Here is a 17370-nt window from a genome sequence, read left to right as displayed (position 1 = left end):
AATTTTTGCAGTATGAAGAGTGTAAACATGTAACAGAGAATATACAGAACATGGAGAGGTATGGCCTTTACCTACAAACATAGTGGTGTTAGTCAGATAAGATCAGAGTAACAAAAGGCAGAGCTTTTTAAGTATATTAAGTATATATAAGTAAATTAATTTACTTATCCTCAGAAAGGCAACAAGCTTTCCTAACAATTTCCCTTTTGCTATATATGATTACCGACTGGTTACGTATGATAAAATATACACTAAAAATACAAGAGAATGAAAAACTGCATAATTTATGTACCATAGATTAATCACGATTAGAGACACTAATTGGTACTTTCTGATGAGGGAGTATACATGTTATACTGAAAACTATGATGAGAAACTCAGAAAACATGGTACTTGCAAAGTGAGTCTGTGGATACTTGGAAGCAAAGTCATCTCCATCAATCCCTGCCTCCAAGATATCACTCCTCTCATATACTTCAGTTTTGATTATAGAAGTAAAAAAACCCATGATGCTGCCTGCCTATTCCTTCATTTTTTTTTTGCCCTTTTACTATCAAACAGGTTGGTAATTTAAATAATCTTATTGTTTTCCCAGAACAGGCACATGTTGCCCGAAGAAGCACACAGAAAATGCTCTTCCCACAGGGAACCCAAACCCAACCATCACCAAAATGCTGCTTGTAGCAACTGATCCTGTGAATTCCCAGGCTCATATCCCAACCCCTGGTTGCAGTCAGGGTGGGATGTGGGGAGGGGACACCCCTAGCAGAGCTGCAGGAAATTCTTCTCTGTGCTTACGGATCGGTCCTTTGCTTCCTCTCATCTGCAATGGCCAGGTTTCTGCAGCTCTTCACCAGGATGTTGAGGGCACCTGTTTTGTAGATGTAGTTGATACTGAGGAGGATTTCACCACTGACCTTCACGTTGCCATAGTCACCAGTTTCACTATATACACTCATCATGCTGTTAATGCTTGTCTGGAGAGGAACAGAAAAAGGGCTCAGAGGCTGAAACACATTACTCTTTTCCAAAATCTGCTTTTTTTTTCATAAAGCTACAGTCTTGCAATATTGTCCTACTTGTTAGGACTTGCTATGGAAACAGATATATCATAGAATAGAATTGCCATGATTTGATATAAAGAGAATAAGAACTGTAGTTAATAGTAGTTTAAATGTCTAGACATGATTTTTCCATGCAAGACTCAAACCTATTTATAAACATGACTAAATCTAAATTACCTTTTAATTAATGTATGAACTGAGGAGCAGACAGGCTACATAAATTGTAAGCTCATGTAAGTTCCAAGCAGGAAAAAAAACCCAAAAAAATAATCACTTCTCTGGCTCAGCTGGTCACCTAATTTTTACTGAGTCTCATAAGACAACTGCTGACAGAGCCCTTAGGAAAACTTACAAGGATGCTTCCCCTAATGGAGATAGTATAAAACCATATTTATTTAAAGTGACACCTGTCTCTCATTAACAATTCTAAAAGAAGGAGCAAAATGCAACCCCCACCCCATTTCTGCAAATTTTGTAAAGTCCAAAAATTTTAGCAATAATACAACAATTTTTTCCACTACAACATAATATATCACCTCTCAATCCCTTTTCCTTCACACTCATAAAATGCACAGTACTGCTATGAGGATTCCCTCTTCCAAAAGTTTACAATTAGGAAAGAACTGAATATTTTTTAAAGAAAACTAGAGAAATATGTGCACTGCCAGAACAAAAAACATTTAGAAATCTAGTGCATATTTCCTTCTGAGTCCTTGAACAAGGTTGCTCAAAAACATGTATCACCACCTGAATTCTGACACATAGGAATCTTGCAAGACACACAGGTACAGCTGTCAACAAAAAGGGAGAAAGGAGAGAGAAACCTTGAAAGTAAACTAGAGCAGAGAATTCAGGAGAACTCACAGTATCACCATCTGTTTCAGGCACATTTAAATATGTCCATTTTCTGTCAGAGCCTTCTGGGGAGTTCTTTAAGTAAGGCAGTGCAAAAGATCAAGAGAAAAGAGCATTAGATTGCTGCAATAAGAAAGAATAAGTGCAGTGAGAAATCTTTATCTATATAGAAAGGTAAAGGAAGTTTGTATTGCAAAGCCATAGTGAGAAAGAAAGTAAGAAAAAGGTATCACCAAATCAGAGAAATGCTGTGTTTTCCATACACTTCAAATACTGAAGGATGAGTGGTTCAAGGTAATTAAATAGAAATGAGATAACCTCTGTATCAAAAAAAACCAAGTTATATTTTAGAACAGCAGCTCAACAGGTTTGGATTAATATTGGAATACATTTGGATTTGTTCTCATTTACATGTCCATGTCCATCTCAATCCTCCCTGAAGCCAGTCAAAAGCTAAATATTCCTCTATTTGCAGCATCAGTGCCTTTGTAAGAAATGGCAGTTTCTCTGTCGAGTTAACAAGAATAGATGACAATTGCACTAAAATGTTGAAATATGCCACTCTCTGGGAAAAAAAATGCAGTAGTTGATTTTTGGGGACACATTTTCCCTCCTCTGCTTGCTAGAGCAGGATCTCACCATCTGTATCTTGATCCATCTCCTTCCTTGCCAGCTGCAGGGAAGAGCACAGTCCAGGGAGAGGACCACACAGAAAGAATTGGTTTGTGACAAAACCCAACTCTCCAAGCACCCTTCCCAAGGGCCCTGCAGCACAGAAGGCTCAAGGGATAAACAGTTCTATGTCAAAGTGGTAAACAACAACAGACAGGAAAAAGTGTTTTTTATATAAGCAATTATTATCCATAAACTTAATTTTATACCACATGTAGGAAAAATAAACAGAAAAAAAAAAGCAGTATTTCTGCTGGCTTTCTTTATCCTTAATTAAGAAAAAAAAAAAAAAAGAAAGAAAAATGCTTGTCCTTTTAATCCTTTTTATAATTGTCTGAAATTTCTCTAACTGACTGATTAAAATTACTGGAGAATTATCAACACACACCAACCAATGTGTTGTATTTCCTCCAGTTCCTAACATGCCTTGAGCTAAATTTCAGCCTTTACCATTTATACATTTCCACCTCTCAAATATGTGAAAATACCCTTGGATATTGTTAGGGAACTTAACCAGTCCAGTGTGTGCCAAAAAATGCCTCAATTATCCCTGTAACAATTTGTATGCCCACTTCAGAAAAAAACACCAAGGTTATACCAATACAAGGAGGTAGATGAGTGGTTTTCTACTCCAAACACTTCTTCCTCTAATCCAAATACTTTTTTTCCTCAATCTTTATGTAAGATTGAGGAAATAATCCTCAGTTATTGTGAGGGATAAATGGCAGAGGGAAAAAAACCCTTTACAGAAGGTCCTAAACAAATAGATGGCCCCTGACCCTTAAATTTATGCAAATACAATTTCTGAATTTCTTACAAACCACAAAGAAAATCATACTAATTTAGTAGAATTTGATATACTTCACTTTTTGCCCCCACCCCCAGACTCTGTTCTGTAGCATTTACACTGGACATTGCATACACTAAATGTAAAATCCCAAAGAAACATACTCATATTCCTGTTTTATAAGTAGCAAAAAACATATGAAGGATGCAGAGTCTCATTTTGATACCTCACAAAGAATTATGTTTGTTTTGCATCATATCTTATCGCTGCAGTAGAGCACTGGAACATTTTAGTTTCACTGATGTGGTGGGTCTTGACAGCACCACATAAATATGTGGAGGATGAAGGATGAAGGGAAAACTAAATTCACAATTCATGCATTAGCATTGGGAAAACAAAATAAAACAGTAACACTGAGATACAGTTTCTCTTCAATCCCTATTTCCACTTCTGTTTTTGCTCACTCATGTTGCAGGTAGATTTCGAGTATCTTTTACTCTTTGTGATGTTTCTTTCTTTTCCTCAAATATTCATTGTAAGACTAGCCATACTTATTTTAAATTCTCAGATTCAAAAAAAAAAATAAAGAGAAAAACATAGTTAGAGTCTACTGTTCATTAATAATATTATTTCAATGTGACTTAATAGCTAGCAGTCGTTTGACAAGATAGCACATGATAAAAAAACATACTGTGCAAGAAGGCTCAAAGGCTTAAAACAATCAAAGTGAAGGTAAAAATATGATGGGGAAATGTTAGCAACACACTTAAGGGGAATAAAGAAATGAACCTTTAAAATTGACCTGCTCTTGCAGGGAGAAGCAGCTGGCCATTCACAACTTTGCCATTAACATTGCGTGCAGTGACATTAAAAATCATGTCATGGTGAATAAGGAGAAACAGGAGCATTGAGATGTGAGATGTGAGCACTGGAAAAGCTGCACTTTGCTTAAGAGAAAGGTCAGAGGGAAATCTACAGCAAAGGACAGAACTCAACACATGGACAGAATGCTGCCTTAAGCACAGAGGGAAGGATCTCTAAATGCAGTTCCTTAAATAGTGGCCTAACAGAGAAAGCACTTAAACCCCTGCAGCCCTCCTATCAATATTCAGAGGAAATGAAAATTATTCTGTGCATAAAATCCCTGGGACCAGCAAGCATTGGAGGCTGTGAGTCGTTGTCAGCCTTGGCTAAGTGGATGTAATTAGTCCAGTGTCAACAGGCTGCAGGTGCTCAAGTGTGATTTGGTGAGAAGAGCTGCACTCTCTGTGTCTGTTTCTGTGAACTACAAAAATCGGAGGGAAAAATCATCTGACATGGCCAGATCTAAGACATCAAAATGCTCTGTGGTCTTAATATTCTCAGCCCTTTCTCCTCCCCTTGTAAGCCAAGTTTGATTCAGCCAACTCCTTTTCTTTGGGATAAAGAGCTTCATTGGGGATTCCCATGGCCTTGCTTGCATGAGGACTAATGGGGGTACAGTCTAGAAAGGACAATTCCTTGGTTATTTTCATGGACCAAATTTTCTCTCCCTTTTTAGTATTCAGACTCATCATCCTTCATCCTCTTTGGCACTAACCCACTCTACATAGAGTTTGTTGCAGCTTTGTGCAGTCCAGAGCTATTAGACACAAGTTGTAAAGAGGAGTGGCCAGAGAGGACTCTCTGAAGATATTATCAGTTGCCCACAGATCCCAAAAAGGAGGTACACAGCAGATAGTAATAACCTAGACAAGTTAAGGCTGCTTTTATCATCTATTTTGTTTCCCAGTGAATAGCAGACTGCACAATGAACAGCAGAAGGCTTCTTACACCAATTTGGTTGCTACCATCAGGTGCAGCTATCCCTTTGTTGTTGCCAACCCAAATTCCCAAGTACATCTGTCCTGCACTAAAGGAAAATACTTTCCAGATGTGGGTGGGTTAGCAATCATGCCATGAAGAATGAGAGAAGCTGAGTTGGGCGATGGACAATGATTCCATGGAAGTGGGATGTATGCAAACACACAGACAAATGTTTGTGTCCCCAGAACCTAAAAAATCATAAAGCAGTTTGAGGAGGAAAGTCTCCCCCACAGCCTTGTTCTCTTTGTTTCAGTTTAGTTAAGATCAAGTGCTCCTCTGCAAAGCTGAGCAGTCACACACTGCAAACACCTCTGGTTTGCCTTCTCCACGTGTGAGCTTGGTAATAACCCAAGCATATGAGGAAACCTGCTAATGAATATGCAAAATAGTTTTCTTTCCATGCCCTGCAGAGAACAGCATTTTAGCTTTGAACAGCATTAATAATGTAATAGAAAATCTTTCTGAATGTTAAAAGATGTTTCTCAAGCGTAGGATGGAAGATGAATGTGATAAGTGATATGAAGTTAAATTCCTTTCTGGAGGAAATACAGTCTTTTGTGGAAGGACAGTGCATGTTTTCTACTCAAGATCTTACTGTTGATAATCCACTTGTCATATGTTCATGTTTTCTTGGATAACGAGAGGCCACTATGTCATCAATATCTTCTTCTGTTTCATCCAGATAGCCCTAAATGACAAACAGGTATTTTAGTTGTCGTGTTCTGCTATGTATTTGGTCAGCCTCTGCCACTTAATTTTGTTTCATGAATGTTCCACTTTAGGAAGATGGTGCTGGATGCATTCAAATTCTATTCTGTAGAGGAATTCTGATTTCCATTTTCCACATCTTTACACAGACACAGAGCATAAGGGGAAGAGACAGCTGTGGTTTCAGGATCAATTGTTTAAGAACTGAAAATCTTCACATATACACTTCATGTCTTAACAAGCCAGTTTATAAGCATTAAAAAAAATTAAATTTCTGATTGTACTAATAATAAAAAGGTGGAAAATCAGTAATTGCGCAACTTCATATATGTGCTTGAGTTTTAATAAGCAAGACTGAAGTTTAGCATCTTTAACCTATATACAGTAAAAAATTCATTGTTTAAACACAGCAATAAAGTAAAACCTAAACTGAATCTTTAGATCTGATTGATGGTCCTAATGGGACTCTTAACTTTTACTTAAAATAACATGAAAAAACACCAGCAGACAATTATTGTCACATTAGGTACAGCGTGGAAATCTCAGTATTTCCCTAAGCCATATAGCAGGGATATTTTGAAAGACTTTGCTTTTAGTTTTAATGAGAGTCAAATGTTCAGCTTCCTTATATCTGCTTTGCAGCTACAAAAACCTCACCCTTGGAACTACCTCATTCTCTATTGCTTAGTTGCTCTCACTGTTTTGAAACTAAGCAGAGAAACACTGTATTCAGATTCAAAAGTCTCAAAGACTTCTGTGCTAATCAGCAAAAACAGAGTGGGGAAAAAATGCTGCTGGAGCGTTCAATTCACAGTTTACATAAAGAAATCTGCAGCATATTTGCCTTAGTTTACATAAAACTGGCTGTTACATCTCTTCTCCTTTGCTCAGTGACTGAACTGATATGAAACCACCTAAAAGTGATTTTTTATTACTGCTTTTCAACTGTAACTGCATATTTAATATTGAGTAAAGAGAATTCAGAACAAGCTATCACCAAAATTCACATACTGAAGAAAACACTTAGCTTCATCTTCTAACCATGAGCTTTCTCTGCTGGTCTCTTATGGTTCTAATCTATCGAAGGCACTGTTACCACCCCACCAAACCAAAAAACAAAGAAGAACTAATAGATATTTTATACTAAATAAAAGGAAATATCCTTGGAGACCTAGGCACAACAGAGCAAACTATTTCAGGGAGACAGGCAGCTGAATCATTCAAAAGTAAAACCTCCCAAAAACCTGAAATAAAACCAAAAAAGACCTCCACTCATCATTTCTACTCCCCTTATTGAGTTCAGATGTCAGGTGATGTAGTCTGGTTTTAAACTTGGAACAAGAATACACAGTTTTCTCACTTGCCATGGAACAGGAAGAAGCAATTCTAGTAATACATGCTTTCCTTTACACGGTTGTTTGCATACCAGTGAACATGGAAATAAACAATGCTACATTTTTACTGCTAAATAATTAAATACAGGGGGGGAAAAAAGTAAGGCAACATCTTCAGATTGGGGTGTTTCAGGTCTAGACACTCAAATGCTAACAGTGCTTCACAGAGTCCTAACAACTGCTGAATACCAATTTTTGTCTGCAAGCAGGTATCTAAAACTTAAAAAAAAGGTTAACATTTAACTTCTGCTCTTAATTTATTTTGCACCATGATGATTATATTTCTCAGGAGGTGTTACAGAACTGCAGCTACATAATTGGTTGGTGTTATTAGCTTATTAGAGTTAGAGCTAGTAGGTTATTAATCTCATGGTCTCCAGTGTGGTCTATAAAATGCCAATCATCCAATTTCTCCTTAAAAAGCAGCTGAGCAGGTAATGAACACTACTTGGTCAGGAATTCAACACAAATCTCTACATAAGGTGCTCACACTTGAGCACAACACTGGATTTAGCTGGTTCCCCATGTTCCTTGATGAATCTGTACCACAGCATGTGGGTTTTGGGGCTTGTCCCTTTTCACTATCAAAAGCAATACTAAATTAGGGAAGCAAAATATCCATTCAACTTTCCACCTGATTTCTCTGCATGTGTAAAGGGTTTCCCTGATAAAGGTGGGAGCAAAGTAGCTAAAAGCCTTTTCCCATCCTTTCAGCTGATAAATTCCAGCAATCTGCATATCCTATTGATGTGTGGCATCTCCCACTGCTGGCAGCTCCCATCACCCAGGAGTAAGAGCCTGGAGGATCTCAGCTGGAAGAAACAGAGGTAAAACTCCAGCTTTTCTCAGGCTGCAGGAGCTGTTGTTACCTTCATTAGATACCTTTCTTTTTGTCTCTTACATGCAAGCATCAAATAAAGTAAATTCCAGCAGGAATACAGCTTTTATCTCAAACTACTGCATCCATAATGAACACGGGACAAGACTCTGAAGGACTCCTGTGAGACAAACTACCCTAGATAAATATGGTAACACAAAAGCTGATGAGTGCAATCAATTCATTTCATAAGCCAGGAAAAGCGAGGATATGGGTAGAATCAGAGATCTGTGACTCCTGTTATGAATGAATTTTAAAGGGGAATTAGCACTGTCACACACTCCAGAGCAGCTCAATCAAGGTTATGCCACAAGAGAGGTTTCCTGTGCTAGCAAAGAAGCTACAGAGTTGCAGAGATGCAATCTGAAATTTCATTCAGAGTCAGCAAGAAAGAAATATAAAATAAAAACTCTGATTAAGAAAACAAAAATGAAAGAACAAAAAACCTTCCTGGATTTGTCATCTCTGGCAGCTGCCTCAGAGAAATATATAAGTTGTAACTGTCAATTAGAGCAGAGAACAGATACAAAGAAATATAAAATCTGCATTTTTTATTTTGTGCTTTTCTTCTGCAATATTTTCCACCAACAGTTTTTCTTCCACCAACATCTGACACACAGGAATGCCTTTTGTTAATTAGTCAAAGATTAACCCAAAGCAATGCTGCAGGCACATTATCTGACTGCTACTAATACCAGAAAAGATGGAAATTCCAACATATTTTTTTCCACCAAGACTCAAATTTCTACACTACAAGAAGGGGAGACATCTGCCCTGGCCAATGCTCTTCTGGGAAGAGCAGATGGAAGGGAAGGACTCTGACAACAGGCAAAATTCAAAAGCTGCAAGCACACATTTGGAAACTTTAGTACAAACTCTAATTAGATAAAGAACTATTTAAATAACTTTTTATCCCCTCATGCATATTTAATAATGTTGGATGCTCTTTTATAACATTGATGCACATCTGCAAATTGCCTGTCTTGGATATGTGCGTAAGAGGAGAGGAAAGTTGTGAATCACTTCAGGGAAAGCGGTCCATAGAATATACACAACAAGGCATGGACATGTATGGAAGAATCAAGAGGAAGAAGAGGCAAGCAACATTGCCAGAACAGAAAGCTGGGTCTTGCTTTTCTAAAAATACAGATAATGGTAAAAACCAAACAAGACAAAGGTTAAAGCCTTTAAAGTATGGAATTTCTCAGCATTGAAATTAAAACTTATGAAAATATGAACTAGCAGAATTTTGGAGCATGTGTAATTTAGTGCCTGAAATTTATTTTCAGGCTAGGTTTCTTTCATCTGTGAACTCAAGCACCCAGCAAATTCACAACAAACTGGTACCATGACTATTCATTGAAATGACTCTAAGACAAACATACTCAGAAGATGATGTTGTTTTAAAACTCATTAAATATCCCTTAAAGAATCTTCTGCCTTACCCATATTTTATATAGATACACATACAGTCCTGATTTCATTGGTCCAAACAAACAGAATTTCCACCAGATGAACATTTACATATTTACAACTCACCAATTCCTGATCTAAGGCACTAGGTACAGATTTGCTTCTTATGCTCAGGGTATCTTCATTTCCTTCAGAGAAAGATTCACTCAAATCTATCTCAGATCGGCTACGGTCTGGAAAACAAAAGCAATTTAAATGTTTTCTATAGTTTCCACAGAAATATTCCATTTCATCTTCCATACAAGTATTATCACAACCCCAATGGTTTTTTAACAAAAAAAAAAAATCAAAACAACACTTTAGTTATCTGTCAGAAATTATGGCAACTGAACATCATTATGATAAACGGAGAAATATGTGTTCTGATGCTGTTCAGCCTTCTGGGCAATAATTTTACCCCTATACTCTTTATTTATCTGCTGTGATTGTCTTCTGTGGATGATACCATAGATCAAGATTTTGACTTTCCCTGGAATGCCTGTCAGCTTGGAATGTTGTAAAACTCTCTGTCCAAGTGTTCACAGTGATCATCATATCTACCACCACCACCAAACTCTCCCCAGCATCTGCATCAGAATTAAGCAGCTGGGGATACAGATGCACGTAGAAAGTACTTCTGTCCTTAACAGTGTTCCTTGTGCAGAATTTAGGAGGAAACAAATAAGTCTCAAGAGCTCCAGAGTTTCTCTCAGTCCTACAGGTCTCTCATCCACTCTATAGCATAAGACATGGAAAATCTTTCTGCAAGGGATTTTAGTCCTCCCTGTATAAATCTTTTGTGTGACTGTTTCAATAGAGGGGGGAAAGAGTACTTTTAGATACTGCAGATAGCAATCTGAAAGGTTTTTAACTGTTCATCTTCTACCTGGTCTACAGCTGATGGGACAGGAAAGGTCACTCTTCTGAGCTTAATGCCCTTTGAGATCTGCCTGGGAGAAAATGCAGAGTCTGAGGCCCATTCCCAAGTAGCCTATAGGTTTGCTCAGCATCCGTATGCTTTGGTAGCATGAGGCCAGTTCTTATCTACCAGGAAAGCCTTTCTTTTGTAAGGTAACAGGAATAGGAGAATTTTTACTTCCTAAATAAATAGCCATCTGTAACACCTCTGCCTGGACTTGCACTGAACAATATTCTCAAGGAAACTCTGATGCTTTCAAGACTGAAATGTCTGAGGTAAAAAACATTCCCTCTTTGGGTTAGCTCTGTGGGATACACTGCTTGGTTTCTGCTTTGGGCTAAATCCAGCTACAATAAAGTGTGTCCTGCTGTGCTTCAGAGAGAAGCCTGTAAACCCAAACCCACTCCATTAACCCTGCAGGAAGCTGACTGAGTGCCTGGGAGAAGCAGAAGAGTGCAGGATGCTCCTGCCTCCTATTTCAGAGGAAAAAAGGATCTCCATCCACTACTGCAAAGTGGCTGTGACAGCACCTTCCTGTGTGAGCCCTTTTTACCTACCAGCCTCCAATGAAACGAGGTAAATTACAGATGGATTGACTGGTTCAGTGAATCACATATAAAAATGAAAAGACAAGAAATCTGTAAGGGACTTGTTCTCTGACCACTCATTGTTTCCCAAATTTGCTTCTGGGCAAAGTGGGTGTGAAATGTAATGGGAGCAGCAGAGTATTATGATACACAGGTAGCATTTCATAGAGGGGAGCACACAGAGGATGATTGAACAACATGCAGTTGTGAATGAAATCTTGTAACAGTTCTAAGAACGTGTGATTTACCAAACACTAACATTGTACCAATGCTTCTGGGGTTAGAATTACCATTTTTTCATGTGGAACTCGTGAAGTGGTATGAATTTGGTTAGTGAAAGGAAAGCATTTTCAGAATGAATATGAACAAATTTATGAAACTTGCATCTGGTCTTTCAATGTGTTTTAAAAACAGAAGGAGAAAAGTCACAAGACTAGGAATAATCCTCTGATAGTAAAGGCTGGCAGAAAGAAGGAAAAGATTTAATACTTGCCTGATGACAAAGACACCCTAGAAACTGCAATGGAAGGTGTTCCAGATGCTTTCCTGCAGTGCTTCTTTACTAAATCTTCAGGTACACTTTCACTTGCTGGAATAATCATGCCATTTTCCAAGCCAGTGTCCTGCCCAATAAGAAAAATGCACATGCCATAAATACAAAGCCCAATTTTATTCACTGTTAATTTACAAAATCATTATTTCTATTAGATTCCAGAACTCCAAAGCTCCTTGAACATCTAGTCTATGTTGAATATATTTAGATTCTAGTCCAATCTGCTTTGCTTAGCACTAATTGTGCATAAAAATTGCACAAAGATGCAATTCTTGCTTAGATTCTGAGTTTGCAGCTGAAGAATCACAGCAAAGTATCAGGGAAGAGAAACACTCAAATCTATTAGAAGTCCACTCAGCTCAGAAATCACAAAAAAAAAAAAAAGAAAGAAAAGACAAAACCTATTGGTTTTGTACTAGCATCATGATTTCAGCCAGGGCAAAAACAAAAGCACTTGAAATAATTAAATTATGCCAGTATAATCCCTTAAATAAAGCCAATATGCTTGATATCATTATGACCTTTTGCCTGCCTGAAAAAGAAAAGCTAATAACTCCATTTAAATTAAATGGATTTTTCAAACAAATCTAATGCACTTGAAAACAAGTCAGTCTCTGTGCCAACAAGAATATAAATAAAACAACTATTCATTTATTTACAGCTCCCAAAACTGCCCTTCATATACACTAACTTATTTTTTATTAGGAAAGACAACATATTAGACCAAGTATCTGGAAGTTAGAAAGAAAATTGATGCCTTCAATAGGGCTCTGATCTAAACACATATCTACCTTTTTTCCAAACATTAATGGTACATACATCCCAAGAAGCCTAACAGCATGTGAGAGGAATTATTCTGACAATGTGTTTATCACACATTTTGTGCTATGGCATAATTTGTGCAGAGCCCAGCATCCAAGCCCAGAAGAAACTAAAATCAGTTTGGCCTGATTTTCTGCAAGTGCTGGACTTGCAAAGTTTCCCTTAGAAGTCAGTGGGAGAATGCTGGGTTGTGCATGCTTGAAAGCCACATACTTATTTCACAGCACTTACTCAAGGCTCTAAAGTGCCAAGAAATGCTCATTCCCATCCCTTGTGCCTCCCAGTTCAGAATCTGTAACTCATTATCTAATGCTGGACATCAACAGCAATTTTTAGACAAAAGAGAAACGCCTGCCAAACCAAAAACCACATCACTGATAAGAGCATGACAAACTCTGCTCCAGCAGAGATCTCCGCAGGCCCCAGCAGAACTGAGGAAGAAATCCGATTTTCTCTGTCAGGCTTGTCCTTGCTGTGCTGCAGATCCATCTAACAGGGCAGATGCCAGCCCAGCCACCTCTTTTGGTGCCAGCTGTCCCTGGAGCCAGTCCTGCCCTTACCCCGCTGTAATCTGCGGTCATGCTGCGTGCGCTGAGCGCCGGAGAGCGCGGCAGGGAAGGCTTGGAAGCGCTGCCTCGGCTCGCAGGGCCCAGGGCTCCTCTTGGATGTCCTGCAGCAGCCCCTGCACCGCTGCTGGTCAGGGAAAGCGTGCTCCCTCTGCGGTGGAGAGAGGAGGAGGGAAGGGTTATTGCTCTGAGCAAGCCAAGGCAGCTCATTTTGCAAACTGCAGCAAGAAATGTGCTGTGCTAACAGGTTACGAGAATAACTGTGCCCTGATGGACTGTGGGATCACCTGGAAATTAAAAAAAAAGATGAATCACACATACAAGTCATACAAATATTGTCAGCACTTCTACCAGAACTGCAAATGGCCCAAATGGGCAGCTCTTATCCAGGCTGCAGAAGCTGCATTGTCCCTGTTTGATTCACACTGCCGTCACTTCCAGCAGGAGGTGGGACAACTCGTGCAACCCTTCCTATCAGGCTGCTCCATTGGTGTAAAGGGAAACTACAGTACCATGACAGTTCTGGACACTTCTACAGCCAATTTAATGCCAGCGCTATCTCCAGAAATTCTAAAATCCTTGTGTGTCTGTCTACAGCATCTCCAGAAAAACACCAACTTGTTCACTGTCCTGTTTATGTTGCAATAATGTCACTTGACCCAAAATGATTGATTCTTTCAACCAATGTGGACAGGTCTTCTTGGAGATTTCACGTCAGCAAAAGTGACAAAAAATCATCTGTGACCAGTGCACCAGACCCCAGCTGCTGTCTAACATCACAATAATCACAAGTTTTTCCATGGGACATTTTGTTAGAAAATACTGGTAAACCCATGTGAACACTGAGGGTTAGAAAGGGTAATCTGTTGCTCTTTTTTAACCTTTTTAAGCAAAGAAAATTATTTTAAAATGTGTCCCTGTTCCCAGCTCATCATTACATCTTCTCTTAAACAGAAATGTTTAAAAAGAATAAAAATTCTCTCTTGGTTTCCCTGCCAGTAGGTGAAATACTACCAATTTTGACAACATTACTCTGCACTTTGGCACGGGACAGCAGTTTCACCAGGAGAGAATGAGATGACAAGTAGAGGAGAAGCCATAATGACTCAATACCCCTAATTTAAAACATTCTGTGTTCTGGGAAACAGCTAAAAATTGATGATTTATGTAAAGTGAAGCAAGGCAATCAAACATAAAATCTGTCTTTACAGACTGCTTCACTCCTTCTAAGTCTGTACAGAGAGTTTATCAGGCGCTGAAATCCAGCACCCAAATAAAATGATTTTGCTTCATTTATGGTTAACTGCATGATAACTTTCTTGTAGTTTGGCACATAAAAACAACCACATAGACCTCTCACAAGATTCCCTTTGTCCTTATCCTGGTAAACTCTCAGAGAAAGCTACCAATATTGCATAACCTCAGTATTAAGCAGCACAGACTCCAGATTACTGAGGTTGTCTCTTAGATCCTTCACTCATCTCTACTTCATTCAGTGAAAAGCAAAACAAATGCAGAAAACCAGCAAAAAATCTGCTTCTGGTCTGAGAGAAGTCAGTTGTGAATCTGGTTAGATACAGAAGGCCTAATAAGCTTAGTCAAAAAAAAAAAAAAGAACTTTGTATGGATTAAAAAAGAAAACTAGCTCGAAAGCTGAATTGGCTGGTAAGTTCTGCAGCATCCAGTGAAAAAAAATCAGACTATCAACTTTCAAGAAGGTTGTCACCATCAGCTTTAAACATCTTGCGGAACATCTAGCAAATGGATTTGAATTGTAGGTAAAAAAGAGAAGCAAGTTCTTGCTTAAACAAGAAGGTTTATCTGAGGATGTACTAAACTCTACGATGTTCCTTTTACCTGTTATCTTTTTTTCCTGCATATCTCTTTGAAGTCTCCCAGAAACAATAGTTTAGGGATAGAAATTTCTATTGAAACTTACAGCAAATTATTATTATTTTTTCAATTCAAATTGTAAAATTTCTGGGTGTGTGCACCTGAGCAAAGAATGTGGGTCTCTATCCAGTGTAGATTATCCAACTGAACAAGGAAAAAGTGAGCTGCTCTTTGGCTTCATTTTGAAGGTAGGACATGACAGGAATGTTGCTGTTGGCATTTTATAATGCCATCAGAGGCATTATAATAGTAGAGATCTCTTAGGCCCAGAATAACGATAAATGGAATCCTACCAGAAATAACTGTGACAATAATCATGAAAAGAGAAGAACAAACAACCTTTGAAGAAGAAAACATAAATTATAATCAATAAACATGCCATTACTAAAGAAAAACAAAGAGCTTCAGTTCTGTAACAAGAACACAACTCACCAATTAAAAGCCAGAAAACAAGAAACAACATACTGACATCAGTCACCAGCTGAACACCAGGAGAGTAAAATAAGATTAGTGGAGATAATTTTTAGGTTTATTGGGTGTTTTTTGTTTGTTTTATGAACATAAACTCTGATTCTCAGACAGCATTTATGCTGAGCATCCCAAGACACAAAGCAGCCCAGGGCACTGGCACACGCCCCCAGGTCAGTCCCAGCAGGAGCTGTCCCAGATTCCTGCTCACCTCTCAGAGCACAGTGCTGACTTGCCACCACGCACACTTGAGATTTCAGCCTCTGAACCTGTGTTCCTTTCACCTTCATCTTTTCCATATGTAATTTCTCCTTTGGTAACTGCCCTGATAACCTTCCTGTTGAAAACAGGGAATAAAAGATTTTTAAAGTTGCTATGTGCACAGTCCATTAATTTCATCTGGCTAACCTATGGACAGCTCTGGATGTAAGGGTGAAGAGAGCACCAAATCTGGTTATGGAACTGGTTTCTGGGGGGAGAAACATCATATTTACTACAAACTGCATTTTAAGACACCAAAACATTAAATATTCCTTCTATTCAGATGGGCCTTTTGTGAAAATTCATCTCTATGTTTTTAGGACTTTATAGTTAACAAAGTATTTTTGACTAAGTATGTGTATCTTCCCCTAGAAAATTATGCTATATGTATTTTCTCTTATAGATATTTCTAGAATTATATGCATCAAATGCCCCAAACATGCCATTTCTAAAAAACATGGCATCACCCACTTACCCTGCAAAACATGGCCGAATGGAAAGAAATTAATGAAGTGAAATTTCAAAAATTAATAGTATTCCTCATGACCTTACAAACCACAGTAGACTGATAAGTCATCCCTTTACCCTGTCAGTAGCAGCTGGCCCCAAAAGAGCTTTGCTAAAACTAATCCACTTACGAGATACACGGATGTGGAACCTGAGGCAGGAAGAAGCAAGCAAGGAAGAGGAACAATAATGAAATATTTCTGAAAGAGGCCACCATACACACTAGGAAAAGCAAGCCCAGTTTTTGTAGGATTAAATTTTTGTTATGGGGAATGTCACCACCAGAAACACATCTGTCCACAAATGGAAAAAGCACCACTAAAATAAATGACAATGAGAAAACCAATTGTTTCTTGTAAGGGAATATGACTAATTGGTTTGCTTAAAGGATTTAAATGGAAGGAGAATTAGAAAAGGAAACTTTAATGCACTCCTACTATGGCATGCCTTATACCACTTAGCATGACTCAGAGAAAAAGTCTAGGTCTGTTATAGAGGATTCCCTAAGGTGGTTCTTTCCTCACCATAATTTGAGAGGCCAGAGGCATTCTGATGCTCCTTACCCTTATATTAAAGAGAGATAAAACACTTGTGTTAATTTCTGGAGTGGCTGGAGCAGGGAATTCCATACTCATCTCTTCTCAGCAGTAAAAAACCCGTGGAAGGCATCCACCTGCCCTATCTTTAGGATCCCTAATAAAAATGTGTTCTTCCTTTCAACAGAAACAAAGTTTTCCAACTACCATGGAGGCTCCAGCCATGATATGAACTTCCATCCAGGTTTTCTTCCCATTTATCCAAAACCTCCAGTTAGGTCCAGACACCATTTGTGTAACCACAGAGTCAGTGAATCTGTCTGTGTCCCCTGAGAGTGAGTGCACCTCAAAGGGCACAGCCAAACTGGGGCTAAACCCTGCAAAATGACCAGCAGCAGCTCTGTTTATTCACTGTCTCACACACACTCTTAGGCTGCACTTGCACAGCTGGAAGCTAAAGGAAAACTTGTCTTGTGAGCCAAACTGACCAATATACATAAAAACCAGGTCCTACAAATACTATTTTTTGCATTTGCTTCTTCAGCAAGCCTGCATTTAAGGACACTGTTACTTCTGAGTAGAAACAAGAAAAATCCAGGAGTAA

General features: G+C 38.5%; 1 protein-coding gene across 6 annotated transcripts in view; it reads right to left on the bottom strand.

Annotated features, from left to right (window-relative positions):
- Positions 1-17370, bottom strand: part of SYTL5 (synaptotagmin like 5) — an 83964-nt gene that overhangs the window by 19051 nt on the left and 47543 nt on the right. For 4 of the 6 annotated variants that reach the window (XM_039552124.1, XM_010394545.4, XM_010394546.4 and 1 more), the window contains 7 exons: positions 15674-15799; positions 13096-13252; positions 11654-11783; positions 9742-9848; positions 5819-5911; positions 1929-1994; positions 799-977 (listed from right to left, as the gene is read on the bottom strand). In XM_039552124.1, coding sequence (XP_039408058.1) covers positions 799-977; positions 1929-1994; positions 5819-5911; positions 9742-9848; positions 11654-11783; positions 13096-13116 — 596 coding nt within the window. In that variant the 5' untranslated portion in view covers positions 13117-13252; positions 15674-15799. The remainder of the gene's footprint in view (positions 1-798; positions 978-1928; positions 1995-5818; positions 5912-9741; positions 9849-11653; positions 11784-13095; positions 13253-15673; positions 15800-17370) is intronic. The other 2 variants (XM_010394547.4, XM_010394549.4) reach the window with 2 other exon arrangements.

This window comes from Corvus cornix, chromosome 1, assembly GCF_000738735.6.
Source record: "Corvus cornix cornix isolate S_Up_H32 chromosome 1, ASM73873v5, whole genome shotgun sequence".
Taxonomy (NCBI): domain Eukaryota; kingdom Metazoa; phylum Chordata; class Aves; order Passeriformes; family Corvidae; genus Corvus; species Corvus cornix.
Note: the sequence above shows the minus strand (reverse complement) of the source record. Positions and strands in the feature narration are given on the sequence as shown.